The sequence below is a fragment of the Ilyonectria robusta genome (genome assembly GCF_021365365.1).
Source record: "Ilyonectria robusta strain PMI_751 chromosome Unknown BGZ61scaffold_9, whole genome shotgun sequence".
Taxonomy (NCBI): domain Eukaryota; kingdom Fungi; phylum Ascomycota; class Sordariomycetes; order Hypocreales; family Nectriaceae; genus Ilyonectria; species Ilyonectria robusta.
In genome coordinates this window covers 1,173,178-1,199,282 of record NW_025764443.1, presented here as the reverse complement: position 1 = coordinate 1,199,282, position 26,105 = coordinate 1,173,178, and the positions used below count along the sequence as shown (strand labels likewise).

At 53.7% G+C, this 26,105-nt stretch overlaps 5 protein-coding genes across 5 annotated transcripts; all 5 read left to right on the top strand.

Moving 5' to 3' along the window:
- Positions 1-1,067: 1,067 nt before the first annotated feature.
- BGZ61DRAFT_532330 (eukaryotic aspartyl protease) lies at positions 1,068-2,431 on the top strand (the record flags this gene model as incomplete). The annotated part of the gene is made up of 3 exons (XM_046253852.1): positions 1,068-1,611; positions 1,665-2,283; positions 2,338-2,431. The coding sequence occupies 3 exons, from the start codon at positions 1,068-1,070 to the stop codon at positions 2,429-2,431; spliced, it is 1,257 nt and encodes a 418-aa protein (XP_046104908.1).
- Positions 2,432-3,383: 952 nt separating this feature from the next.
- Positions 3,384-5,012, top strand: BGZ61DRAFT_588276 (putative monooxygenase; the record flags this gene model as incomplete). Its single annotated transcript, XM_046256518.1, has 5 exons — positions 3,384-4,202; positions 4,259-4,379; positions 4,442-4,537; positions 4,596-4,626; positions 4,679-5,012. Exons 1-5 carry the CDS (start codon positions 3,504-3,506, stop codon positions 5,010-5,012), a joined length of 1,281 nt encoding a protein of 426 aa, XP_046104907.1. The 5' UTR covers positions 3,384-3,503.
- Positions 5,013-6,315: 1,303 nt separating this feature from the next.
- Positions 6,316-8,904, top strand: BGZ61DRAFT_351649 (uncharacterized protein; the record flags this gene model as incomplete). Its single annotated transcript, XM_046240349.1, has 1 exon — positions 6,316-8,904. One exon carries the CDS (start codon positions 6,316-6,318, stop codon positions 8,902-8,904), a length of 2,589 nt encoding a protein of 862 aa, XP_046104906.1.
- A 1,569-nt stretch (positions 8,905-10,473) lies between these two features.
- Positions 10,474-11,280, top strand: BGZ61DRAFT_238751 (uncharacterized protein; the record flags this gene model as incomplete). Its single annotated transcript, XM_046238310.1, has 1 exon — positions 10,474-11,280. A coding segment is annotated over exon 1 (522 nt), but the record flags the coding sequence as incomplete, so codon positions are not given.
- A 2,270-nt stretch (positions 11,281-13,550) lies between these two features.
- On the top strand, positions 13,551-25,788 carry BGZ61DRAFT_588274 (polyketide synthase; the record flags this gene model as incomplete). Its single annotated transcript, XM_046256517.1, has 8 exons — positions 13,551-13,742; positions 13,793-14,053; positions 14,120-18,590; positions 18,659-19,326; positions 19,379-19,543; positions 19,629-21,828; positions 21,892-22,853; positions 22,912-25,788. The coding sequence occupies 8 exons, from the start codon at positions 13,551-13,553 to the stop codon at positions 25,621-25,623; spliced, it is 11,631 nt and encodes a 3,876-aa protein (XP_046104904.1). The 3' UTR covers positions 25,624-25,788.
- Between the last annotated feature and the right edge of the window lie 317 nt (positions 25,789-26,105).

The window sequence follows — 26,105 nt, the reverse complement described above, 5'->3', positions numbered from 1 at the left end:
TAATCCTGGCCAAGTCCAGTTAATATTTTTCCTCCGGCGCCTGAGGTGACAATAGGTTGACAGTGAGAGGGTTGAAGATACTTTGTGTAAGTGATGTGATTCTCGCGTATTGATGCAACTCTCGCTTGGAATGGTGCAGATGGGCTTAGAAAGGACGGTGGCCCGATACAAAACTGGCGGATTCTGGTAAAACAAGTGCTGGGATTTGTTGAGGATTTGAATCAAGATCAACGCAGGGGAGGACTAAAAGGAAAAAGAAAGCCAATATCCAGTACTGGACCCTGAAACTTGAGCGTGACAGATTAATGTTGCCGAAAATAATTGAAGATTATGGGAATATATTAAGCCATCAGTAGGGAAGCTAATCATTCTTGTCCGAGTATTCGAGTGCCTGTGAACTCCGGTAGAGACATCTCAGTCTCCGTACCTCCTGCGCCCATGTGCGCTCAACTAAGGGGTGGTTGTTTACGCCGGGAGCGCTTAGTTTGGCCGCGGAGGTTCTCCTTACACTACGGGAAAACGTGAGAGACGAGGCGGAGGTGATTTTTCTTAGCCACATGAGGCGTGCCAAGCTCCTTTTCTTGGAGGTGGAGGTGAATGTTACGCGACGATAATGGCTACGGCAAGCCCAACGCCATACGATTTCGTGTATAGTTCTAGAAATTAGCCCGCAGATGACTGGCTTGAAGTGATGTCAGATACTCCGAGCGGCGGTGGGACGAAAATAGCCACGGCTGTGTTCGCCGTCGCCATAAGCTCACCAGCATTCCGACCCCTCCGCGAGGTCGCGGAGGCGGAGAGTGTTTCGGGGCTCACGGCAATACTATGGAAGCCTTAATGCGGAGACGGAGAAGAATACAAGAAGGGACGCGGATGACCTCCGTCTGCTCAATTCAGTCATCGAATGTGACCGACACACTCTTATTTTGGAACTTAGACAGCGTTCTGTTACACTTGCCCTTGAACCGCCCCAGGATCAGCAAAACAATATAGACGAGTGAGTCGCCTCTCGAAGAATATTGTACGACCTTCATCAGATTTGAGCTAAAATAATCCCACAGATCATAATGCTACCTAATTTCTTATTTGCATTTACCTTGATGCTGGGCATAGCCCACGCTGGGCCTGGCCTTGTCCCACGCTACAACGTGTCCAAGGGCATGGCCAAGGCGGGCAGATACGACATGCCTCTCACTTGGGGACAAGGAGGATTCTTATCGACCATCGAATTCGGAACCCCGAAGACCCAACTGCCGGTTTTCGTCGACTGGACGTGGATCAGTCAGTTCATCGTGTCCCCGAAGTGTTTCGGGGAATACGATGCAGATGCATGCCTGAGCCCCGGCCAGACCTTCTGGGACCCGCGCAACTCGCCCACATTCAAGAATCTGACTGCAAAGTACCCTGACCGAGGCTGGAAGCCAAATCACTTCTTCTTCCAACATCCTCTTAATGCCGAGTATGGCGCCGATCGCATTGAGATCGGCCCCGTTACCAGCGAAATCGTTGTTCAAGTATCGGACCTGGAATTTAATGCCTCTGCTACCTACGGGACCGCATTCCCGTTTGGTGGAGTGTTCGGCCTGGCCCCAGTCTACAAGGGTGACGATAGTGAGTCTCGTAATAAGCTTGATTCATGACGCGTGGAACTGACACACTCGAAGAGGATTATCAGTCGCCATTCTACCAGCAGTGGAACAAAGATCTTTGGAAGAGCCCACTGATTGGGTTCGTATACTGCTACGATGAGTCCAAGAAGTACGTGTGCAACGGTAACGACGGACTTCAATCCCTTGGAGGCATCCGCAACGACCTCATCAAGCACAACAAGATCTGGTGGTACAAGCACCAAACTTTCCTGGACGTGAACGAGCTTGACTTCGTCTACGATCCTCCGATTTACAACTACTGGGGAATTGAGCTCGAAAGCTTAAAGATCGGCGACGAGGTCCAGCCAATTAAGCGTACCTCGAAGAAGTCGGGCAAGGCTGCCATCTTTGACCATGCCAGCTACGGTCGCGGAACACCGCTGACTGCGAACGCCTACGATCGCTTGGTTGACTTGGCACATGCCGTTCCCATAGATTTGTCCTTCCCTCCCAACAATGGGGCGCAAGGCTTCTACTCTGTCAACTGTACCGAGATCTCCGCCCTGCCGCCTATCAAGTACTCATTCCAAGGTCACCAAAAGGAGTGGATCGTCACCCCGGAGAATTACGTCGAGAAGGTCGACGAAAACACTTGCGTCTTGAATGTCCGCACGATGGCTACCGATGATGAATTGTAAGTGGCGGCCAAAATTAACACAGAATCGATCGCTGACAGAAGGTACCGTAGCATTGGCAACTTTGGTGAGACTTTTGCCAAGGACAAGTACATCATCTTTGACTTTCAGAAGATGCGGGTTGGGATCAGTGAGATTGCTTGGTGAAACCGGCCAGCGCCCGACTGGGGGGGATAGACTATGCCAGCAGACAGGGAATGGAGGAGTAATGTTTCATGTCGTATCACAGCTTAGTTGTAATTCCTAGGTAGTCGTTAGTGAAGGGCTTTCTTTATCTGGGGTTTTTTGGGACCGAAGAAATGGAGCCGGCGTTGGTCCAATCAGAACAGGGGTTGGGTGCTAGATTCGGTAATTCATAGTGCGCACAGCGGAGTTCGAAATGGGGTCAATTCAGGCAATTAAACACGCGACAGACAATTTCTGTGAAATCCTCTTCATCTATGAATCTTCAATGATTGACCTGTTCATTCTAAGTGCTCCCAAGCCACCAAAAAGCCTATGGACAAAAAGCCGCTGCAAGGCTCAGCCCATCCTGACAAAGTACCGCCAAGCTAAGACCGGTAGCGGCACCTTTTGAAGTGTTGTTGCTGGCCAACTCGCCAGAGTTGCTTACACGCTGCATGATGGTTAGCCGTGATCCGATGGAGTGCGGTGACACTCGGGGATAAATCAGCGGGGCCAAGTAGATCTACAATAATCTGGACAGATGAACTAGTCTATTGCGCCTAGTATCTAAATACATTCCAACTTGCCTCTTGTGAATGGACGCAGCCGCTTGCTGGCGCATCCATTTGCTAGCGCATCCATCAGCGCAAAATGCCGGGAGTCAGATGCCGGAGCTTGCCCCCGTGGCGGCTTATCAGTATGCACGGCCGCCTAAGAAAAGGATATGGCCACATAATGTGGCTTGCGACTCCTCCAAAATTCCTTCTCCGTTAGGAGCGCCGGTGAGCGGCCTGCTCCGAGTCGGCGATGATGCATCCACCTCCGGCGCTCCGTCCCCCTTCGGATTCGTCAGTCCGAAGAAACACGACCGAATTTGACCGAATTTCTCGTACAAAGTTCCTTAAAAGGCTTTGCCAGCTGCTTTTGAATCCTTAGCGGATCACCTCAGTCAGAACGCAAGCCATCAATTACACGAACTATTGCCCCTTTGCCATTACCGCCTCTCTTTCATCTCTTTTCTCACTATACCAGCCAGCCACTCATCAAATCCACCATGGACTCTATCGATGCCGAAGTCATCATCGTCGGAGCCGGCATCGGAGGCCTGACGCTCGCAGCGATCTGCAAGCAGTTAGACATCTCTTGCAAAGTTCTGGAGCGTACGGATGTTCTTCAGCCCGTGGGAGCGGGAATCTCTCTCGCCCCCAACGCGTTGAAGCTCCTGGACCAGCTTGGCATCTATGACCAGCTGTTGGAGTCGGGCCAGAAACTCAAGAAGATTCAGATTTGGCGTAACAATCAGCGATGGAACACGCTGGATTTGGCCAACTTTGAGAGCACATTCAACTATCCTCTTATGTCAGTCGAGCGTCATCACTTTCACCGCCTGTTGTACGATGCCGCGGGGGCCGAGGAGACGGTAGTATTGGGTTGCAAGGTGGTGGATGTCATTGATTCCCCGGGTGAGCCGGTCTGTGTCGAGCTCGAGGGCGGCAAGAAATTCCGCGGCAAGATTGTTGTTGGTGCCGATGGCATCAGATCCGCCATTCGACGCTCCCTCGCCCGGCAGGCGGGTATGAAGGAGGCGAACACCATCAAATTCACCGGCCGCGTGCACTTCTCTGGAATGACGTCTCCTCTCGAGAACTGCGGTGCCGGTGAGCTAGGCGTTGCGAACTGGATGCTATACGACCAGGCCATTCTGACGACCTGGCCGTGCCCCGAGAACCGCCAGTGGTACATCGGAGTCAAGGTTGGCACTGCCTCCCGGTCAGACACCTACGCTAGATTTTGCTGATCCCCTTTTAGAAAGCAGACGGAGATGTGGATTCGAACCGATCCGTGTGGGGTTCGACAACGCCGGGTGACATCAAGAAGATCTATGGGAAGGCTTACCATCCGTTTTCCGAGAACGGCGAATTCGGGCAGAGTGCGTACCTTGCTGACTCCTCAGGAATGCACACGAGAGATGAGCTGACATGTGGCTGATAGTAATTGACAAGTCGGAGCGAGTCATTGCTAGCAATGTCTTCCAGGAAGTCGAATTCCCATCAATGGTCCAAGGCCGAGTTGCGCTACTCGGTGACGGTAAGTGTATCCCCTTCGCTCCCCTCGTTTACACGGCCTAACTCGGGCCGACTCTTAGCTGCTCACAGCATGACCAGCTTTTTCGGACAGTAAGTCGCCATAGCCCTCGCAGTGACCGATAGGAGGCTCACAATTTACTAGGGGCGGCTGCCAGGCCATTGAGGACGCCGCAGTGCTGGGCAACCTGCTCGCCGTGAACTCGCGGGATCTCGAGAACCCGGCTCGTATCCTCACGGCATATGCTACGACGCGAGAGGGAAGAGTCCAGAGGTTGTCGAAGTTTAGTGACAACTTCGCCATGCTGCACACGGCCCGAATGCCTTATGGCTTGGGCCCCTTTTTGCGCTGGCTGCTGTACACACTGGTGCCTACGTGGTTCTGGATTAGCTACCTGAAGTGGCTGTATGGCTACCAGCCCTTTGTCGAGGCCGGCGCTATCATGAAGCGAAAGGGGGATAAGGGTTCTATGCTCTGATTTGCGACTGTTTTAGATTGGATTAGTACTTGTCTTGTTTTTTTTTTTCCTTTTTGCGGCGGAGACCGGGTCGTGTTTCTCGTTTCCTTGCTTTCTAAGACACGCAGAAGTCAAAGCGACAGGATAGTTCAGTCGCGAACGGCTTCTAGATAGAGCGGTGATAGAAACGCCCGAAATAGCAGCGATAGATGATTTCCTAGATATTATTAGTGCGAATTAAAACGGATAGCAAGCAGCCACCAAACTAGCTTCAACTCGATTGCCGCTGTGAGGTTTGCATGACCCGACTCGAACCCGACTTGAGCCCGACTCCAAAGATCCTATGAGGGGGGTGTACTACGTAAGTTTGGTAAATAGACGGACCTCATAATAATAAATCACTCGTCTTATCAAAGAACCTACGTCGCAATAATAGAAGCGGCCGTTGCTGCAACCTCTGCTCGCTGGCTAGCGGTGCTGTTAGCGCGTGCCTTGCATGGCCCCAGCCAGAAGATCTCCGGTTCTCCATGTCAGAACGGCCCCAAGCTTCGAGATCTACAACCTCAGAGCGCCCTGCGCCGTCCTCGAAATATCCGTCTCCGGCAATGCGACACAGCCTCGCGGCACGTAGATTACTGCACTCCGCATTCTTCACGGGCTGCTACGCTGGCTGGCTAGAGGAGCGTCGGCGGGATCCAGCGCATGCATGCCCCGTGGCTCCAGGGATTTTAGGGCTCCCAGCACTCCCCTAGCACTCCCCGAAAGCCCCAGGAGCGCCGGAAGTCCTTGCGCCAGGACTCCCCAGGACTCTCCTCCCGCAGTGACCTCGCAAGTCGCTCCCCATCATTTCACGGAGTACCCGGTACCGCCCTCCCAACACCGCCACTGTCTAGCCCTCAGCCCTAAAACCGGGCAGGCATACGAAGTTCCACGAAGGAGCGGGCTTGAGGGGCTTGAGGGGCTTTTCGGATTCTAAGATTATTGCCCAGTAGGATTGGCTGGGCGACTTCCAGACCAAAACCTTAGGCCCATGTCCCGTACAGTGTGGGAACCGCCGTCTATTCTCGCGGCTACATTACTCCCGCCTCCCGCCGTGCAGACCCAGGCAACAAGCTCCATCCCATTCTACAAAGACCAGATAAAGCCCAGGCTGTGGCTTGCTTTGACAACCGTCTTTTACTTATAGGGACTTTATATCCTGATTCTCGCTTTCCGGCTGGCTCCACCTTCCGTCACCAGCCTTCACCTTCACCTTCACCTTCACCAGTCGACGGCCACCTATATAGGCTCCCACACCGCCTGCCATCGCCACTTGTCTGATATCATGTCGTCGAAGCATCCCCTAAGGCGGTCATGTGCCTTCTGCCGGGCGAGGAAGATCAAGTGCTCAAACGAGACCATCTGCGAGGCGTGTCGAAGGCAGGGTGCCGACTGCATCTACGACTTCGAGCCCTCGCGCCCCAAGACGAGGAATCTAAGCCAGGACAGCACCAAGTCGACCCTGTCGGTTTTCCGCAATGGAGACGCCCCCGTAGGCCACACTCGCCAGCGGTCCATCTCTGTTGGCTCCCCAAATTCCACCCCGCCTAGCACTGTCATGGAGGAGGTCGGGCCCCAGGGCGACGTCGGCGAGAGCGTTGCCATGGCCCTTGAGCAGAGGTTTTTTGAAAACTTCTCCCAGGATGCCGACGGACCAAGGAGCAGTCCGTGGCAGGAACGCATCGCAGCGTACCACCGCACGCTTCAGACTAGTCTCCGTGACCGACCCGAGATCGCGGCCACCAAGTTCAGCCCCAAGAACGTTAGGTACACCGGGATCCTCTCCCTGTTAACACACGACCTGGTCGGTCTCGTCACAGATCAGTTTGGCTCCTTGGGCTGTCATCACGTCGAGGAAGGCGGTGCCCGTTTCTTCCTGTCTGGCTTGGCCAGTGACGATACCCAAACCATGTTCGACAACCCTCCGCTTGGCAGCAACCCCCTATCCGAGTATGGCCAACGACAACAAACGCAACTCATCGACGTCTGGTATTCGGTCCACCCCTTGTCGTTCCTGGTCTCCAAGACCCTGCTTCTGCGAGAGCTTCGCGACGGCACCCATGACGAGATCTTGCTGGCCACCATGCTGGCCGACGCCAACTTCAGCATCGGGGACGAGGTTTCCATCGCCCGTGGCCATGTTCTCCTCCGATGGGCCATTTCCCAACTCCACTCGAGGCCCCTTCGACCAACCCAAAGCTCTTCCACCGGTGGCGGCATGTCCTCTGGAATATCGACAAGAATATATAGTGGTATCTCCACGGCGCAGGCTCTCATGTTGCTGGCATGGAATGCTCTTTGCTCTTTCCAGCTGCGCCGAGCCATCTGCTACATCGGCCTCGCCGGTAGGATGGCTTCGGAGATCAAGGACCAGATATCGAATACGTCTGCCCCCATGACATCCAGCCGCATCAACGGCATCGATGTCTTTGATGTCGAAAAGGAAATCATCGCCTATCTCTACTGGACAACATATTCTCTTAGCCTGTGGGCCTTTATCCAAATGGGCAACGGGCACTTCTCAGCTCTATTGCCGACTTCATTAAGCTCCATCTTCCTCCCAGTGACAGAGGCCTCATCTGTCATGATCCAGCTGGATCTCGTCTCCGAAAACTTCAGCACTTTACAAAAACAAAAGAGCGTCATCAGGGAGATGTGGCCGCTGGCGCACATTGCCAGTGTCGTCGCCTACATCTTCGCCCTGTACCCTCAAGACTCAGACCCATCCGAATCGCCCACAACAGGGTTCTGGCAAGAGGCTCCACTACTCGCCCTGCAGAGAATACAGCAAGGAAAGCCCTCGAAGGACATTGGAAGCGTTTGCCGAGAGATTAACCGGGTTCTGATGGAGAGCATCCATATCCTCAACCGTCAAGTCACAGAAGCGTCTTCACGAAGCCTCGTGCTTGTTGTCTACCATGCCATGGCGATACACTTCCTATTTCCGGAGCCACAACCAATGCAACTCGAAGAGCCAGTCACGGGAGATATTGTGGAGCGGTTTTGCTCCTCGTCGGAGGACATCCTTCAGCTGTTTGGATCCATCTCGGACCAACCGCAGGATCTCTTTGGCCTCACACCATCCCTCCGTGGCTCATTCCCCGACGTCTTCTGCATGTCACTGGACACCTGCGCCCGGGCCTTGAAATCCATCCATGCAAGGTTCAACCCTAGCGACGCATCCCTGATCCAGGTCTACGAGGGTAGACTTCAGATGCTTACTCGACGCCTCTATGATATGAGCCAGAACGATTTCCTCAACCAGGGGGCGTCAATCCGACCGGTACGGAAGAATTTGAAGACATGTGTGCGAATGTTTTGCTCATCAGCCACAAACTCCTCTGGAGCGCCGTCTCCTGATAACGCTCGAATGGCCTCTATCCCTGATTCCCCACGTCGAAGTCCCCGAGGCTTCCCGGCTTCTGATCCAGGCCGGCTGTCAGCTATCCCCAGGATTGCAATCGATTCCGCATCGCCCTATGGCTGTGTCGGGGACACCTCCACCATGCCGTCATCTATGCCGTCATCATCAAGATCATCCTCTGGAGCCTCTACCAACTCGTACACGCCGTTTGAAGATGTGAGCAAGCCTGAATGGCAGCCTTCAGATGCTCTGTTTCACGATGTTCTAGACGTGAACTCTCTAGGCACTGCACCTGCAGAGCACATGAGCATAGCGGATTTGGTGGACTTTCAGAATTCATGGTGCCCTCAGATGCCTACAATGATGGACTTTGACATGGGGGGGCCCATCCCTGTTCCATGTGGGCAGTGGGACTGGGCGGATGCAAATGCTGATGGAGCTACTGGTGGGCCGGACATGGATTCGGTCTACTACTATTTCGATCGACCAAACGGCAAGCGGCCCGTGTAAGTAGGCCCTTGTCAACATGCATAACCACAGAGATGGTGGCGAATTTTCTTTGGTGTCTTCGAGCGATGGTGTTTGAATTGCTGGCGTTTGATATTGGCCAGGGTTTCTTTTGGTCGTTGGATCAGGCGGATTCTGGCTTGCAGGGGCAGGCAACAACCGCCAACAAGGCCCCGATCAACCTCAGGGGAATATGTACACTGTGTGGAGGTTGCACTGTGCAGCAAGTTGTGTGGAGGCGCACTGGCTGGCTACGGTGTTCTAGCTACTACTTGCTTTTGCTTGGTCGGTGGCGATGAGGGCTTCCCTGCATACGCCCACTGTCGCTACGGTAGATATGTCATTCTTCCCTTATGGCGCCATGCCTTTTCCTTTTCCCTGGGCTTGCAAACGGTGGCCGGGTGGGTCAAAGAAGAAAGGAGCCCCATTTGGGGGTGCAGTGCGATTGGGTTTGGCGGTGGTGTTGACGTCGGGCTGAGCAGTATCGGCTTTCAGTGGCTAGAATTAGATGACGAATCACGACTCACGAGTGCCATCATCCCGCGTGTCTTGGAACCCCTCAGCTGAACGCACCCCGCCGGATGCCTTGAGTGACTTGTCCATCAACTTGCAAACAATGAGAGAGAGATGGAAGTCGGGGAGATGGATCCACGACGCCGCGATATTGATTGTTCGACCAACGCACTGTGGATCTCGGATCTCTGATCTCTGATCCCTCCGTGATAGCACACTCACTCACTCCGCACTCCGGGCAGTGAAAGGAAATGCCCTCCACTCTCCAGGCCAAGGGAGCAGATCCCGCAACATCGAAACGGCCCAGGCCCACATGCAAGTCTACGTAAATGTCTCGACTACACACCACCTACACAGGGAGGAGGCCCGCAAGCCAAAAGGTCAGCTATCCAATCTCGAGCGTGCGCCAGTGCTATGGGACCGGGATATACCGAGCCAAAAGAGGCGAAGCTTCAAGCCCCAAGGCGGCCGTTGGTATTTTTGTCCCGCGCCACCTGTTGACCCCTCACTTTGCGGCTGGCTCTCCCTTCAAGGTCTGGCAAAGTTGTGACACGGTGAGCGGCGAGAATAAGCAAACACCTTCGCCGGACCAATAGTTGTGCGGTGGTCCACACGAGTGCGATTGCGATAATACTCGGAACTGTTGGTCATAATTGGGCAGATGCGAGGAGTAACGCCCTTGGTGCTGTGTCTCTCAGCCCGACTGTGATGATGGTGATACACCGTGTTACCCAGACGTCACGATGGAGCAATTTGGACAAATCTGTAAAAACCTTCCCCTCTGCTGTTGAAGCATGGACGATGCCAAGACGACCAATGGCAAACCCGTCGTCGAATCGCTGATGCCCGGTGTCCTTGCCTTCCACCGCCTGGGATCATAGGTCCGCGATACCTTGGGCTATCTTGAGCTCAGGGTTGTGCTCCAGCAGCGGCTGATCCAAGACATCTTGGCAATGGTTTGGACCCATGACTCCCCTCTTGATAACAGTCGGGCTTACCGCACCCTGAGCGTCTGCAACATGGCCAGCAGCAAACTGGCTTTTGGTGGTTGGCTCTGCACTGAGTAATACCGGCAGTCAGTAGCGGGGGTCAGCAATGCCGATCTCCAAGAACAGCCCGATACATCATAGGTGCCGGAGTCTGACTAGGGAGACGATGGCACACCAACTCTCCACCTCTCTTCTCTCTCATCTCGACGTGGCATGGACACCTCAGGACGATAATGTCTACCATGAAAGAGGCGCCTCCGAAATAGTCCTTTAAGAAAAGCACCGCGCTACCGTCACCCTAAGCTGACGCGAGCTGCGCCAGCCAGGACAAGTGGAATGGCTTCAATTTGGCGCCATGAACGTGTCAACTTGCCAGCGGCAGAGCTTATCCCCAGAGGTAGTAGCACTGGGACCACGTACCGCGTACAAGCTACATGGGGCCTCAGCGACTCCATCCCTGTCATCCCCGGCCGGCCTGTCTCGCCCATTCCCGCGGATGTGCTGTCTGGCATATTCCTGGCCATGGCGTCCGCCACCGACCCGGCCCTTGCCCCAGCCGCGTTCCCCCCACCGATGTTTCGTCCTTGTGGAGGCCGTGAAGAGGATTCTGATTTGTGGCCATCGCCTGCGGCTGACCTGTCTCGTGTCAGAGGTCAAGCGCCGCCGAAAGACGCGGCTGACGGGGGCAAGCACAGCCGCGCGGACGGGCTTGACGCGATTCTGGATTCTACAGGTGATTCGAGTAGAGATAAGGTCGGTCAATAATAGCGCCGTAGCGCCCTTTCGTGTTGGTCTAGTTATCCGGTATCCGTTGATTGAGGGAAAGCCACAGTCCGAGATGAGAACCGTGAGGAGGTTGGAACGTTACGCTCTGGAGTCCCTGTCTGGGGCAAAATGTTGTGCTCCCAATATGCCCAACATGATGCCGTTTCCTATCTTCACTCACTGGTTACTCTTTGCCAGTATTATTACTTCCATTGTAATTTTGTAATCACCAGACTGGATTTTAATACACTTCAGAATTTCAAGAAGAAAAAAGTGACCCGGTCATCATTGCAACATGGCTGGCATCCTCAACAATTTCGTCGGTGCTCTAGGGTAGGTCCAGATCGGGTGTAAAATCGGATGTAAGTCGCCTGCAAGGAACCCCGGATTGCGGTGCAATTACTCCGCGATGACCCACTTCTTCGATGCAGAGCAACATGAAAAGGACTCGATTGTTTGGTTGAATCTACGAGCACTCGTGGCTGTGCTTGCCTTCCGGTTTCGGATAAACGGACAGCGGGCGTTGGTTGTTCTCGTCGTATCGTGACAATCCTTCCGTCTGGGTGCGGGTTCGCTGCTGAATTGGGAATCGTCTATGCGGGCCTCCAAAAAATGCCTTGCCAGGCACGAGCGAAAGGCCTTTTTCTTGCGGAATGTAGGATTCTCTCTTTAATCTAGTCCATGTCATTTATGCCACTAGGAAACAAGCCGTGACTAATTTTGTAAAATTTTGGGATCAAAAAGGCAATTAAATATAGAATGACGCAGCTTAGAGGGCTAGGGACGGAGGTCTATGTTTGCCATCACTGGGCTCGAAGTCTGGAAATGCTGCTGCTCTGAATAGACTCACTTCGACATATGCATTGGCAGAATACTCGTCGTTTTTGCAAAACAGATTCGTCTCATTCCTAGTTCGACTAAACGTTATGCATGGATCAGGAATCCAGATCGACGCCCCACGTCTCCATCGCCTCAGCCACGTCCTGAAGAGATCTCCTCCCCTCAGCATTCCTTCCAAGCTCAGCCTTGCTCACTGCATTGTCCTGGCCAAAGTTACAGTGCATATAACGCCAGTCTAGCCACGCCTCAGTGTCAATGTTGCTAATATTGACCCAGGAATAGTGCCCCGCTACAGATAATTTTGTGGTACAGCAAGGGTAAGCGATGCACAGCGATCCGCACCTAATGCGGCCTCGCTGGATGTGTTGCTGACCGACGTGCCTAGTCAGTCACCGATTTTCCTGCTCTCTGACTTCCTGATTGATGATGGTGATGATGGAAAACGGTGAAAGAAGGCGTTAGAGTGCATCAAAGGTCGGACCGAGACGGAGGTAAACACACAACTCGGTGTATTATCCCGCACTAACGGCGCCCAGTCAGATCGTATTGTAAGATCGGCTTTCATGACCTAAGACCTACGGGTATGTGCTTACACTGGGGAGATCCCGCCGTGGAGGCTATGTTCTCCTTTCCGTCCCTACAAGGCCACTACCACCTGGTCATCCAATGAGTGGTCGATCTACTGATATCTCAATCACAAGCTCGGCACTTGTGTCTGTCCCCACCAGAAGGTACAGGTACACAAGCGATACGAAGATTTCCTAATCCAAAGTACCGTTCGTAGATGGCTTCTGCATTGCCATCCGCGGCACTCACCAATATGGGGCAGTCCCTGGTGAGCATGGGGGCTGGTGGCGGAGTGACCGCTCACCACCTCGACCTGCTTGACGGTATACTCCACGATGAGAAGGCCCTCCAGCGCAGCCACAAAGCTTGCTGTCCGACTTTGCCTGAATGCCCGGCACACGGCCGAATTGCCCCTATCTTGGGATACAGGGTGCCGGCTTAGCCGTGGATGAGGCTCCGAGGCCGTTCGGCCACGGCTGGCAGTGCCTTTCCGTGGCATGCCGGAGCTCTTCTAGCCATGTCAGACAACGCATAGTGGCAGCTTCTCGTGTAGATGGGCGTCAAGTTTACGACAAGGCTACTCACAATGTTTTAATCAAATACATCCCATCGCCTCCAAGAAACGAATCTTTTTTTTTCACCTCATCGCATCGTTCTTTGTTCTCTCTCATCTCAGCCATCTGATCTCAGCTCTCTCAGCTCTCTCCTATTTGTTATCTCCTACCGGCCTTTCTCAGCTCTTTCTTAGGCAACATCTCAGACAACTCGGATAGAACTCTTCTAGATACCACGATCTCAGACATTGGATTTCCACTCTTCGATAATTAACGACTTCGGATTTCCAATCCGAGACACCCTTTAGAACAAACCAACAACCTAAACTGAACATACGGACTCAGCTTGATTCTCTTCAGCTCTAAACTATCAACAAAATTACTTGATCTTTTACGCTGCTAGACCATATAAATCATCGAAATGGCTCGAGTCGAGGATCAAGTCCAAGACCCCAGTGTCATCGTCGGTCTCGCTTGTCGAGTTCCGGGCGCCAGCACTCCAAGCAAGCTCTGGCAGAACATCTCCGAACAGCGGGATGTTCAGCGAAAGATGCCAGAGGATCGGTTGAAGATTGACAGCTTCTACCACCCAGAGTCTTCCCACAAGGGAACTGTAAGTCATCCAATGTTACAGGCACGACATGCGCTAATCTAAACATTTAGACCAACGCTCGGTTTGGATACTTCCTTGACCAGGATATCGGAAACTTCGACGCGAGTTTCTTTGGTATCTCCGGAAAGGAGGCAGAGGCCATGGACCCTCAGCAGCGTCTCCTCCTCGAAGTCGTCTACGAGGCTCTGGAGAATGCTGGAATTACCCTCCAGGAAGTCAGCGGGTCTGGTGCCTCTGTCTTCTGTGGTAGTTTCACCAACGACTACAACGCCATGTTGACCAAGGACTTGGAATACTACCCCAAGTACACTGTAAGTCTTACTTCGGCGTCAGACATGGGACTGTCGACACTGAGAACAATGTTCTAACTATTGCAGGTCACTGGCACTGGCGATGCGATTCTCAGCAACCGTATCTCGTACTTCTACAACCTCCATGGAACAAGCGTGACCATTGACACCGCTTGCTCTTCGTCTCTCGTTTGCTTCCATCTGGGCAACCAGACCCTCCAGAACCGGGAGTCTGAGATCTCTATCATCGTCGGCTCGGCGCTGCACTATGACAGCAACGTGTTCGTCACGATGACTGATCTTGGTATGCTCTCCACCAATGGTCGCTGCGCGGCCTTTGATGCATCTGGCAGTGGTTATGTCCGAGGCGAGGGTATCACTTGCGCCATTCTCAAGCGCAAGAGTGATGCTATCGCCCATGGTGACAACATTCGAGCTGTTGTTCGCGCCACTGGCTCGAACCACGATGGCAGGAAGAACGGAATTACCCTCCCCAACTCTGTCGCTCAGGAGGACCTCATCCGAACGACCTACAAGAATGCTGGCCTGGACCCTCGAGACACTCAGTACTTCGAGGCTCACGGAACCGGCACTGCTGCTGGTGATCCTATCGAGACCCGCGCGATCGGGGCTGTCTTTGCTCCAGGCCGCGAGGATCCCCTCTACGTTGGCTCAGTCAAGACCAACATTGGCCATCTTGAAGGTGCCTCGGGTTTGGCTGGTATCATCAAGACCACCATGGCTCTTGAGAACGGAATGATCCCGCCAAACATGCACTTCAAGAACCCGAACCCCAACATCGACTTTGAGAACTGGAAGATTGCTGTTCCAACAAGCCTTGTGGAATGGAAGGTCCCTGAGGGTGTCCCCCGCCGTGCTAGCATCAACTCCTTCGGCTACGGAGGTACCAATGCGCACATCATTCTCGAGGAGTTTGCTCAAACAACTCCGCAAATCAAGATCATTGAGCCCATTGCCAATGGGGTGCACTCGAGACCCTACCTCGTTCCTTTGACTTCTCACTCAGCTAAGGCTGGAGAGCTTGCCGAGCAGACTCTGGCCACATACATCGAAGACGGTAATGGCTCCAACATCGAGGACCTGGCTTACAGCCTCTCTACAAGGCGTACGATGCATTCACAGCGCTCCTTCGTTGTGGCCGAGGACTCTGCTGCTCTGGTCGAGCAGCTGTCAACCCCTCGCCCTGCTGCTCCTTGGACTCCCACTCAGAAGTCCACTCCCCGACTTGGCTTCATCTTCACCGGCCAGGGAGCGCAGTGGCACGCCATGGGTCGACAGCTCCTCGAGCAGTGCCCTCATTTCAGACAGAGCATCCAGCGATGTGACTCTGTTCTGAAGGCGCTTCCCGACGCACCGGAATGGTCCATTCTCGCAGAGCTCAAGAAGACCAAGGAGACTACTCTGCTCGGAGAGACGCTCTACTCTCAGACCATATGCACAGCTCTCCAGCTTGCAATCATTGATCTGCTTGAGTGTTGGGGTATCAAGGCCAGCGCTGTTGTCGGCCACTCCTCCGGCGAGATGGGTGCTTCATACGCAGCAGGCATCCTGTCCTTCGAGAATGCCCTCATTGCGGCTTACTACCGTGGTCGATACATGTCTGAAAGCAATGAAGACGGTGTCCCTGGAGGCATGATGGCAGTTGGCCTCCCTGAGAGTGAGTGTCTCGAGGAGCTGAAGCCATACGCTGGGCGCCTAAACATCGCTGCTGTGAACAGCCCTTCCACCATGACCGTGTCTGGTGACGAAGACGCTATCCTCGAACTTAAGGACAAGTTGACCGAGCGAAAGATCTTCGTCCGCCAGCTCATCGTCAAGCAGGCGTTCCACTCGCACCACATGTTCCCCTTGGCTCCGGCCTACGAGAACGCCCTGAAAGCCAACAAGGGCTTCAAGACCCAGGAGGCGAAGTGCAGAATGTTCTCGAGTGTGACGGCTCGTCTCGCCGACCCCGAGAACATGAACGCTTCTTACTGGGCGTCAAACATGGTCCAGGCTGTTCGCTTTTCTGATGCTCTCACGGGAATCCTTCTGGACGAGCAGGATGATCAGAATGTGGATATCCTGGTTGAGATTGGTCCCCACCCAGCCTTGAAGGGACCATCTCGACAGACCACAAAGGCCTTGAAGCTCGACCTCCCTTATGTTGCTTCTCTGACGCGTGGTGTTCCCGATTTCGAGGGTCTGCTGAGCATGGCTGGAACTCTCTTCAGCCTGGGCTATCCTGTTGACCTTGTTACGGCCAACCAGAACCTTAGCCGGGACACCGATGGCTCGTTGATTGCTTCATCCACTGGGGCCAAGCTGAGTGACCTTCCTACTTACAGCTGGGATCATCGACGTTATTGGTCGGAGACCCGTGTGATCAGGGACCATCGCCAACGTCCCTTCCGCCACTCAGTTCTTGGACACAGAGTCCCTGGATCAGTCAACAAGCACCCTCTCTTCCGAAACTATCTCCGCATCAGCGAATTGCCTTGGCTGAACGAGCACGTGGTGGAAGGGAAGATTGTCTTCCCAGGCGCAGGCTACATGACCATGGCCATTGAAGCCGTATACAGGACTGATTCAGTTGACGAAATCAAGACGATCAACATGAAGGACATTGTCGTCAAGAATGCCCTTCTCATCCCGAACACTGATGAGGGTATCGAGGTTCTACTTGAGCTCAAGCCGGTGACTCTGTCTGCCAAGAGCCACTCTGAGACCTGGTACGAGTTCAACGTCTTTTCCTACGACGAGAACAACAACTGCACCAGCCACTGTCATGGTACCATTAGCCTGGAGAGAGGAAATGCCGGGCCCCTTGAATACTCGGCTTCTTCCAGCACTCAGTCCATGCTCTCTGATCTCCGCACCAAGACAAACCGATCTATGCCTGCTGGGACTTTCTACAAGAACATGGCAGACCTTGGCTTGGGATACGGAGAGAAATTCCGTCTTCTCAAGGGAAACATTGAGAGTGGCCTTGGCTTCGCCGTCTCAGACCTGATTTACGACCCTTCGGCTTTGCCCTCGGCTCCTGGTGACGAGACTATTATGCATCCCACGCTCTTGGACTCGTTCTTCCATGTCATCTTCCATGCTGTCGAGCAGCGGCTTGGCCGACCCCTTGATGAGCCCTATGTGCCAACGTTCCTGAAGACTTTGAGAATCGCAGGCAACTTCGTTGACTGGCGATCATCCACCGATGTCAAGGATTTCTTGGTTGCCTCTTTCACCAAGCTTCCTTCTCCTCGTGTCGCCATCAATGACCTGCTCATGAGGAACCGGGACGGAGATCTCATGATGGAGATCAACGGACTCGAGGTCACTGCTCTCGGCCGAGAAGCTCCGGAGGGACAGGGACCTCGCACTCTGTTCTACCGCCAGCGATGGCAGCCATGCTTCGAGATGCTCTCCAACGCACAGGAAAAGAGCATCTCAGAGGTTGTCGACATCTTTGCCCACCAATTCCCTGACACCAAGATTCTTCACCTTGCAGCGGACGTTGATCGCACAACCCAGGTGCTTCACACTCTTGGAGCTGCAAAGGGTGAGCGCCGCCGCTTCAAGCAACTGGACCTTTGGTCCCCAAGCGGCAGCATTCCCGAAGACGCTTACACCAGTTTGGTCAGCTCTTCAAACGGCTTGGTCCACTACGCAGAGCCTGAGCTAGGCTCATATGACCTCGTCATTGTTAGTGAGACTGGAGCTGATGCTTCTGCTTTCTTGAAGGACAATGGTCGCATCCTGTTCGATGGTCACAAGGAACTCGTCCCTGCTGATCTTGAGGAAATCTTCGCCTCGCCCAAGTTCAGCGCGTTCCGCAAGGTTTCCGGTTCACCTGCAGCGATTGATGAGATCTCGGTCATCATGCCAACTGGCGATACTTCACCCCGGACCCTCGCCATTCTCGGTGCCTTGGAGTCGAGGGTTGGTGCTAAGATGAGCCTGACCACTTTCTCCGAAGTTGCCGAGGACGGTGCTTCTTTGCTCTCCGAGAATGTCGTTGTTCTTGCTGGATTGGACGAGCCAATCTCTGATGAGACAACCTTCAAGGGAACTCAGAGCTTGCTCATTTCTCTGCAAAAGAACATCGTTTGGTTGACTGAGGGTGCTACGCTCGAGGCTGCACGACCAGAGTCTGCCATGTTCATTGGACTTGTGCGAGCTGCTCGCTCTGAGAACGACACCATTCGTGCCGTCACCTTTGACTTTGGCTGTGACTCTCCCGCAGAGCTTGTTGCCTCACACGCTATCGGCATGCTGGGCCAGAATATCGAAGAAGACGAGCTCACAGAGCGTGATGGTGTCATCTACATCCCTCGTGTCGAGGCAGATGATGACCGCAACTGCAAGCTCAGAAATGGCCCGAACCAGGAGCCTCATCTCGAGGCCTTTGGCGAGCTTGGCAAGAGGTCGCCCCTTGCACTGAAGATCGGAAAGGTAGGTCTGCTGGAGACTCTGTACTTCGGCGAGGATGAGGAGATCATGGATACCGACCTCAATGAGAACGAGGTCGAGGTCGAGACAAAAGCCTCCTCCATTAACTTCAGTAAGTGCCTTCTATCCATACTTGGAGTGGTGTCACAGCAGAGAATCCGCGATCTAACCACCCTCTAGGAGATGTTGCTGCCAGCATGGGAATCATTGAGGATTTCAAGCTTGGAGATGAATGTGCTGGTATCGTCACTAATGTAGGATCTGCCGTCACTGGCTTCAAGGTCGGTGACCGAATTGTGGCCTTGCGCCCTGGTCAAGGTGCTCATCGTACCTTGGTCCGAAACCCAGCTTCTTGGTGCTACAAGCTCCCAGATAGCATGTCCTTTTCTGATGCTGCCGCCATGCCTCTCATCCTGGGAACTGCATGGTATGCTCTGTCGGATATTGCTCGAATTCGAAAGGGCGAGAGCGTCCTTATCCACGCCGCAGCCGGTGGTGTTGGCCAAATGGCCGTCCAGATCGCGCAGCGTGCTGGCGCTCATGTCCTCGCCACTGTTGGCTCTCCCGCCAAGCGACAGCTTTTGAAGGAGCAGTATGGTCTTACTGAAGATCAGATGTTCTCTTCCCGTGATGCCTCGTTCGCCAAGGGCGTGATGGCTGCCACCAATGGCAAGGGAGTCGACATCGTCCTGAACAGCTTGGCTGGTCCTCTTCTACACGCCTCTTGGAGCTGTGTCGCACCTTTCGGTCGCTTCTTGGAGATCGGAAAGCGCGACATTCACGAGAACAGCAAGATCGGAATGGATCCTTTCCGCAAGAACGTTCTTTTCGCCTCTATTGATCTGGTGGTAAGTCAAGGCACCTACTATCCCGCTACAAAAAGATACTGATAGTTCCTAGACCATGTTTGAGAAGAACGAAGCCCTGGGAGAGCGACTCTTCAAGGAGTGCTTCTCACTCATTGCGAACGGAGAGATCCGAGTTCCAGCCACCGTCAAGGAAGTCTCTTACGCCGACGTTGTCAAAGGCTTCCGACTTTTGCAGATGGGCAAACACACTGGCAAGGTATGACTTCACAAACCATCATATATTCCCCTCGCACCTCTCCTCTCCTCCTATTGTGAACAACTTACCTAACGATTGCGTTTAGGTCGTCCTTGTGCCTCATGCCGATGATCTTGTTCCTGTCATGCGAAGCGGATACCGCAACACCAAGCTCTTCAGTCCCTCCAAGACGTATCTTCTTGTTGGCGGTCTGGGAGGTTTGGGTCGAACACTCTCACAGTGGATGGTGCGCAAGGGAGCCATGAAGTTGGCTTTCCTTTCTCGCTCTGGAGCGGATAAGCCCGAAGCCAAGGCAACTGTCGAGTGGCTTGAGCAGCGCGGCGTTCACACCCAGGTGTACCGTGGCGATGTCTCCAAGTATTCCGATGTCAAGGAGTGCGTTGACAGCATCGGCGCCTCTCTCGGTGGCCTGTTCCAAGCAGCCATGGTTCTTCAGGATGTGCCTCTCGAAACCATGAGCTTTGCCCAGTGGCAGCGATGCTGCCAGCCAAAGGTCCAAGGAGCTCAGAACCTCCATGAGGCCACCCTCGATATGGGCCTGGACTTCTTCGTCTGCTTCTCGTCGGTCGCGGCCATTGTTGGCTCCAAGGCTCAGGCCAACTACTCAGCCGCCAACTGCTTCCTCGATGCCCTCATGAGGAAGCGTCGCGAGATGGGCCTCAGTGGTGCGACCATGAATGTGGGAGCAGTCACTGGTGTTGGTGTCGTCGCCGAAAACGAGGAGCTTCAGAAGATCATGCTCAGAATGGGCATGGATACCATCAACGAGGAGGAGCTACTCTACCAGCTTGAAGAGGCGGTCTCGGTTGATAAGTCAACGAACTCGATGTCCCCCCGAGGTTGCACAGCACACCAAATCATCAGCGGCGTTGGCCTCATCAAGCCAGACGTTTACTGGGCAAGCAAGCCCATCATGAGAAACCTTTACTCCAACCACGACTTCGAGGCCGGCAACAACGACCAACAAGCCAAGAACATTCTTGCAGCCCTTCGCGAGGAGCAGGATATCGAAAAGAGGACGCAGATTCTCCTCGATGGCTTCTTGGAGAAGATTGCCAACGTTCTTGCGACACCGCTGGAGTCCATTCTTCCCAGCAACCCCCTTTCAGCCTACGGTCTTGACTCTATCGTCGCAGTTGAGTTCCGAAAGTGGTTCCGAAAGGAGATTCAAGTTGACATCGCCCTCTTTGACATTCTTGGTGCAGCCTCTATCATGGCCTTGGTGGTCAAGACGGCCAAGATGGTTACCTCGAGCGCAGCTGCCAAGAAGGAAGACACTGATAAGTCAGCCAAGAAGACCGATGTTGAGGTTGAGAACACCAAGAGTGACGGCCAGTCCTCTGTCATGGCCTCGGGGCAGCTGACCAAGTCCGATTCAACAGACATTGTCCCCTTGTCAACCTTCCAGTCTCGTCTTTGGTTTGTCCACAGCTTCCTTGAGGACAAGTCGTTCCTCAACCTCCCCATCATCCTTCGCATCAAGGGAAAGCCGGATTTCCCCGCCATGCAGAAGACCATTCAAGAGATGGCCGTTCGCAACCCTGCTCTGCGCACCGCATACTATGAGGGTGACGACTTCGCAGTCCAGCAGCCTCTGGAGGACTTCGATCTCAGCCTCGACTACCGTGATCTGAGCTCTGAGGCAAACGCAGAGAACTCACTCCAGGAACTCATCAAGTACAACCGCAACATCGAGATGAACGTTGAGGAGGGAGAGGTTGCCACATACTCCTTGGCCAAGCTGGGAGAAGAGGATTGGGCTGTGGTTGGAATGACCCACCACATCTCCATCGACCGAGCCAGTCTATTCCCCATGATGTCCCAATTTGTTGGACTCTACGATGCCTTCCGTACCGGCAAGGATCTCACCACGGTCTCGGCTCCTGAGTTTGACTATGTCGACTTTACTCTCTGGCACAACGCCCGTCTCTCTTCGGACCTTATGAAGCCTGACTTGGACTGGTGGCGATCTACCCTGAAGGAATTGCCTACTTGCAGCAAGGTACTTCCATTTGCCAAATGCGACCGACCCGTGAGGAGCGATCCCCGCCGCGAGAAGGTCCACGCCAACCTCGACGCCAAGTTGTTCAGCCGCATGAAGCGAGTTGCTGCGCAGTCGAACGGTACCCCTTTCCACTTCATCCTGGCTGCATTCCGTGCCTTCATCTACCGATATACTGAGGAGAAGGATGTCGTTCTGCTTATGGTAGATGGCAACCGACCTCACCCTGATACTGATGCCCTCATGGGTTTCTTTGTCAACCTGGCCCCGGTTCGCTGCAATGGTAAGATCTCCTTGACGAACCACATCCCCTTCTTTAGAAAGCATGATTGACCCTTTGACCTAGATGATTGCGAGGTTCCATTTGACCAGCTCTTCCAGTCGACCAAGACCCGGGCACTGGACGCCATGGCCCACAGCGGTGTGCCTTTCGATACTATCGTGGATATCATGAACGTCAAGAAGACCAGTCGCCACATGCCTGTCGGTCAGATTGCCGTCAACTACCAGATTCACGGCCCCGTTCCTACCTACCAGACCTCCGACTTCGTTGTCGAGAGCATTGAGTCGGATGACATCCCCACCGCTGCCGACATGCAACTCGAGGCCCTGGAGACCTCCGAGCACAGCCTTGATCTCAAGATTGAGTACTCCACCGCACTTTACAACCAACCCGACATGGACCGGTTCATCGAGAACTTCCTCGCATTCCTCACGAGCTGCATCAAGGACCACCGCCAGCCTGTGGAAGAGATCAACATGTGCGGACCTCTGGAGATTGAGACTCTGAAGACGTCCTATTGGAACACTGAGACCAAGGAGAACCACTGGCAAGGACAGAACGTTCTTGACAGGGTTGTTCAGATGGCAAGCCAACACCCCCAAGCCCTGGCGATTAAAACCTCTGACTGCCAAAGCATCAGCTACAGACAACTGATCGAGAACTCTGAGAGCGTTGCCTCTATCCTCGTCAAGTCCGGGGTAAAGCCCCGTGACCGCATCGCACTGCTCGCGCTTCCCGGTATTGAAGCCGTCACCGGCATGCTCGGCGCATTGATGACGGGATCTTGCTATGTCGCCCTGGATACCGACTTCGCACCCGATCGTCTCTCCTTTATGATTTCGGACGCATCTGCCAGGGTTATCCTTGCTGGTCCAGGCCAGTATTCTCTCGCCTCTGATTTGGCTGCCAGGGCCATTACTCCTCCAAGAGTCATCATGATTGAAGATGCTGCCGCCGCCGGTCGATCAATTACCCAGCAACGCACACGACAAATGAATGACCCGTTCTACATGATCTACACTTCGGTAAGTTGGAAACAATCCATGGCTGTATCTCATATCCCAGTTTCTTACAATTCTTTAGGGCAGTACCGGTACTCCTAAGGGGGTAGTCCTGACCGAGGCCAACACGCAAGCTATGCTCAGTACGCTGAACAAGGACTACGCTTTCACCTCCAACGACAACTTCCTCCATCAATCTTCCATGTCATTTGACCTTTCCATCGTTCAGATCTTCTCTGCCCTTACCGCTGGCGCGACTGTTTCGATCGCATCGTGGGAGATTCGCAAGGACCCGGCCGAACTAGCCAACTTCATGATGAACGAAGGTGTCTCCGTCACATACTTCACACCCACTCAATTCTCCCTGCTCATGGAGCTCAACACTGACGCCCTGAAGAAGTGCAACAACTACCGAGTTGCATACTCTGCGGGCGAGCGTCTCCCAGTTCGAGTCGTCAAGGCCTTCTACGATCTTGGAACGCCAGCTACCTTGTACAACACATGGTCTCCCTCCGAATTGGTTGTCCAGACTTCCATTGCTAAGATTGACTGCCCTGATGACAGTACCGTCAGCCTGCCTATCGGTTATCCCATGGACAACTGCCGCCATTACCTACTCGACACTAAAGGAAACCCTGTCCCTACTGGTATGATTGGCGAGCTCGTGGTTGGTGGTGCTCAAGTCGGTGCCGGTTATCGCAACCGCCCGAGTGTCAATGCCAAATCCTTTGTCGAAAACCCCTTTGCTTCGGACGAGGATCGCAAGAGCGGATGGACCAAAATGTTCAAGACTGGAGACCGCGGTAGATTCCGCCCTGATGGCCAGCTTGAGTTTCATGGCCGAATTGCCGGCGACAAGCAGATCAAGCTTCGAGGATTCCGCCTCGATCTTGGAGAGGTCGAGCAGGCCATCTTCAAAGAGTCCCAGTCCCTGAAGAAAGGCTGGGGCCTAATTGACATTGCTGTCGTGGCCCGAACTGTGGATTCCGATGAGCAGAAGCTGGTTGCCTACTTGGTGCCCAAGACTCGAGTCAGCCGAGATGACAAGGCCACGATCGTGTCTCAGCTTCACCGACGAGTCAAGGCTTTCCTCAATGACTACATGCTGCCTAGCGGATATGAGTTCCTCGAAAAGCTTCCTGTCACCATCGGCGGAAAGGTTGACCGACGCAACCTCCTCAGCCGATCCCTGGACCTCTTCCATCCCGGCTCTGCAGTGATCGCAAACAAGGCCAACAAAACCGTGACAAACGGAGATGGAAACGAACTTGAGACTTCCATTCTTGCCTTGTTCCGGACTACCCTCGGCGCTGACATTGGCCTCGACGACTCTTTCTTCGAAAAGGGTGGGAACAGCATCCTCCTCGTGAGACTCCAGGCAAAGGTCAAGAAACAGTTCAAGATTGCGCCTCCTCTCCCCGCCTTGATCCGAGAGCCCACGGCTGCTGCTGTCTGTGCCTTCATTCGGCGCTCAAAGGGTGGTAGCCCTGGCAAGAAGCGCGGATTCGAGAACGTCCTCAGCTGGAACGTGGAGACGAACCTGCCCAACACCAGCCAGTACATCCCTCGCTACGGCACCCCCCGTGTTGATCGCGATGAGTTGAACACTTTCCTCCTGACCGGAGGGGATTCTTTCATCGGTCTACACCTGCTGTCTGAAATCCTTCTCTCAAAGCCTGAGGCGACCGTCTATGTGCTTGGCTCGATGGAGAAGCTCGAAGTCCCCCTTATTGTCGACCTGCTTGAGAAGTATGGCCTCCTCAACAGCAAGCTTCCCGCATCCACGATCCATTCCCAAGTCCAGTGTGTTCCAGGAACGCTCAGCCAGACCAACTTTGGTTTGTCCAAGTCGGCGTTCCGAGAGCTTGGTGAGAAGGTCCAGGCCATCTACCATCTCGGTGGCCATGTCTCTCTCTTGAAGACCTACACCTCCTTGAAGCCAGTCAACGTTACACCCATCTTCGACATCATTCGACTGTCTGGCATTGGATCCTACCTCTCCGACATTCACTATCTTTCGACCTGGTCGGTTGCCCACCTGCAAACCTGGACCGCCTCGAAGCGATCCCGAGAAGACTATGTCACCGCGGAGGAAGATAGCCGACACTTCTCTCCCCCGACCGAAGATGAGGCAGGCTACTTTAAGACTCGATGGGTGGCAGAGAACATCCTTGTCAAGGCCGCCGAGCGTGGATTCCCCGTCACCATCACCCGTGCTTCAGCACTGACTGCGGCATCTCGGGGCAACGGTACGCTCGACGCTGGTGACGAGTTTACGATGCGGGTCATCCTGAGTATGATTGAGTCTGGAATGGTCCCTCAAATTGGCACTCCTGAGCAACCTAGCTTCGCCGTCGATGTGATCCCGGTCGATTGGCTTGCTTCCAGCTTCTTCACTCTCACTTCGGAGAAGACGGCTCTTTCGGCCATCAACCCCCCCGATCTGTACACGATGCCTCAAATCTACCACATCACCAACCCTCGCCCGCTCATGCTCAAGGATCTTCCGCAAGTCATCGCGGACATTCGATCGGATCATCAAAAGGCGGAAATCGTCACCCTCGAGGAATGGATGAAGGCTATGGAGCCAGCTGGGGGAGAGGACTCTGCGGGAGAGACTGTCAGGAACGAGGTCCTGAAGCAGTACCTCACCACTGGATATGTCATGTTCAGCCTGGACAACAGGCGAACAATGGACCTTTTGGAGACGTTGAGTCCCAACGCCGAAGACAAGTGCCCCGCAGTGGATGCGAACTTCTTGGGCGACTTGTGGAGGAGGATGAAGGAGATTTAGGGGGACGGCGAGACTGCTAAGCGTAGCGTTGGATTGTGCTATTTCATATATTGGGTTGACACTCATTTCCTTTGGTATTTTGGTTGACTTCGGTTTGGATTTGTTGGAGTTTCCTTTTTTCCTTTTTAGAACAAATTGCCTATAGAGAGATCCTTAATGATTAACACGAGCTGAGAAACAAGTTCCCTGGTTTAATGCAGTGCAACATCCTAGTCTATCACATTGGAGAAGTTAATATCCCGTAGAAGACTGAAATTATCATTGGTAATAGGCTAAAAGTTTTAACGTAATGTTATGGTCGTATGTACCAACTTCTCTTGGCTCGGGGTTGTACCGAAGGACTTACACCACGGAGGGTTTCGGTATCCTCGGACGTCCGAACAAGTTAACTTTCCCCACCGCCATTTCGCGGTCTATTTGGAGCGTTACATAGTACTATTTAAGCTTTGAAGATATATTGCCCCTGGCATAGGTACTGTACT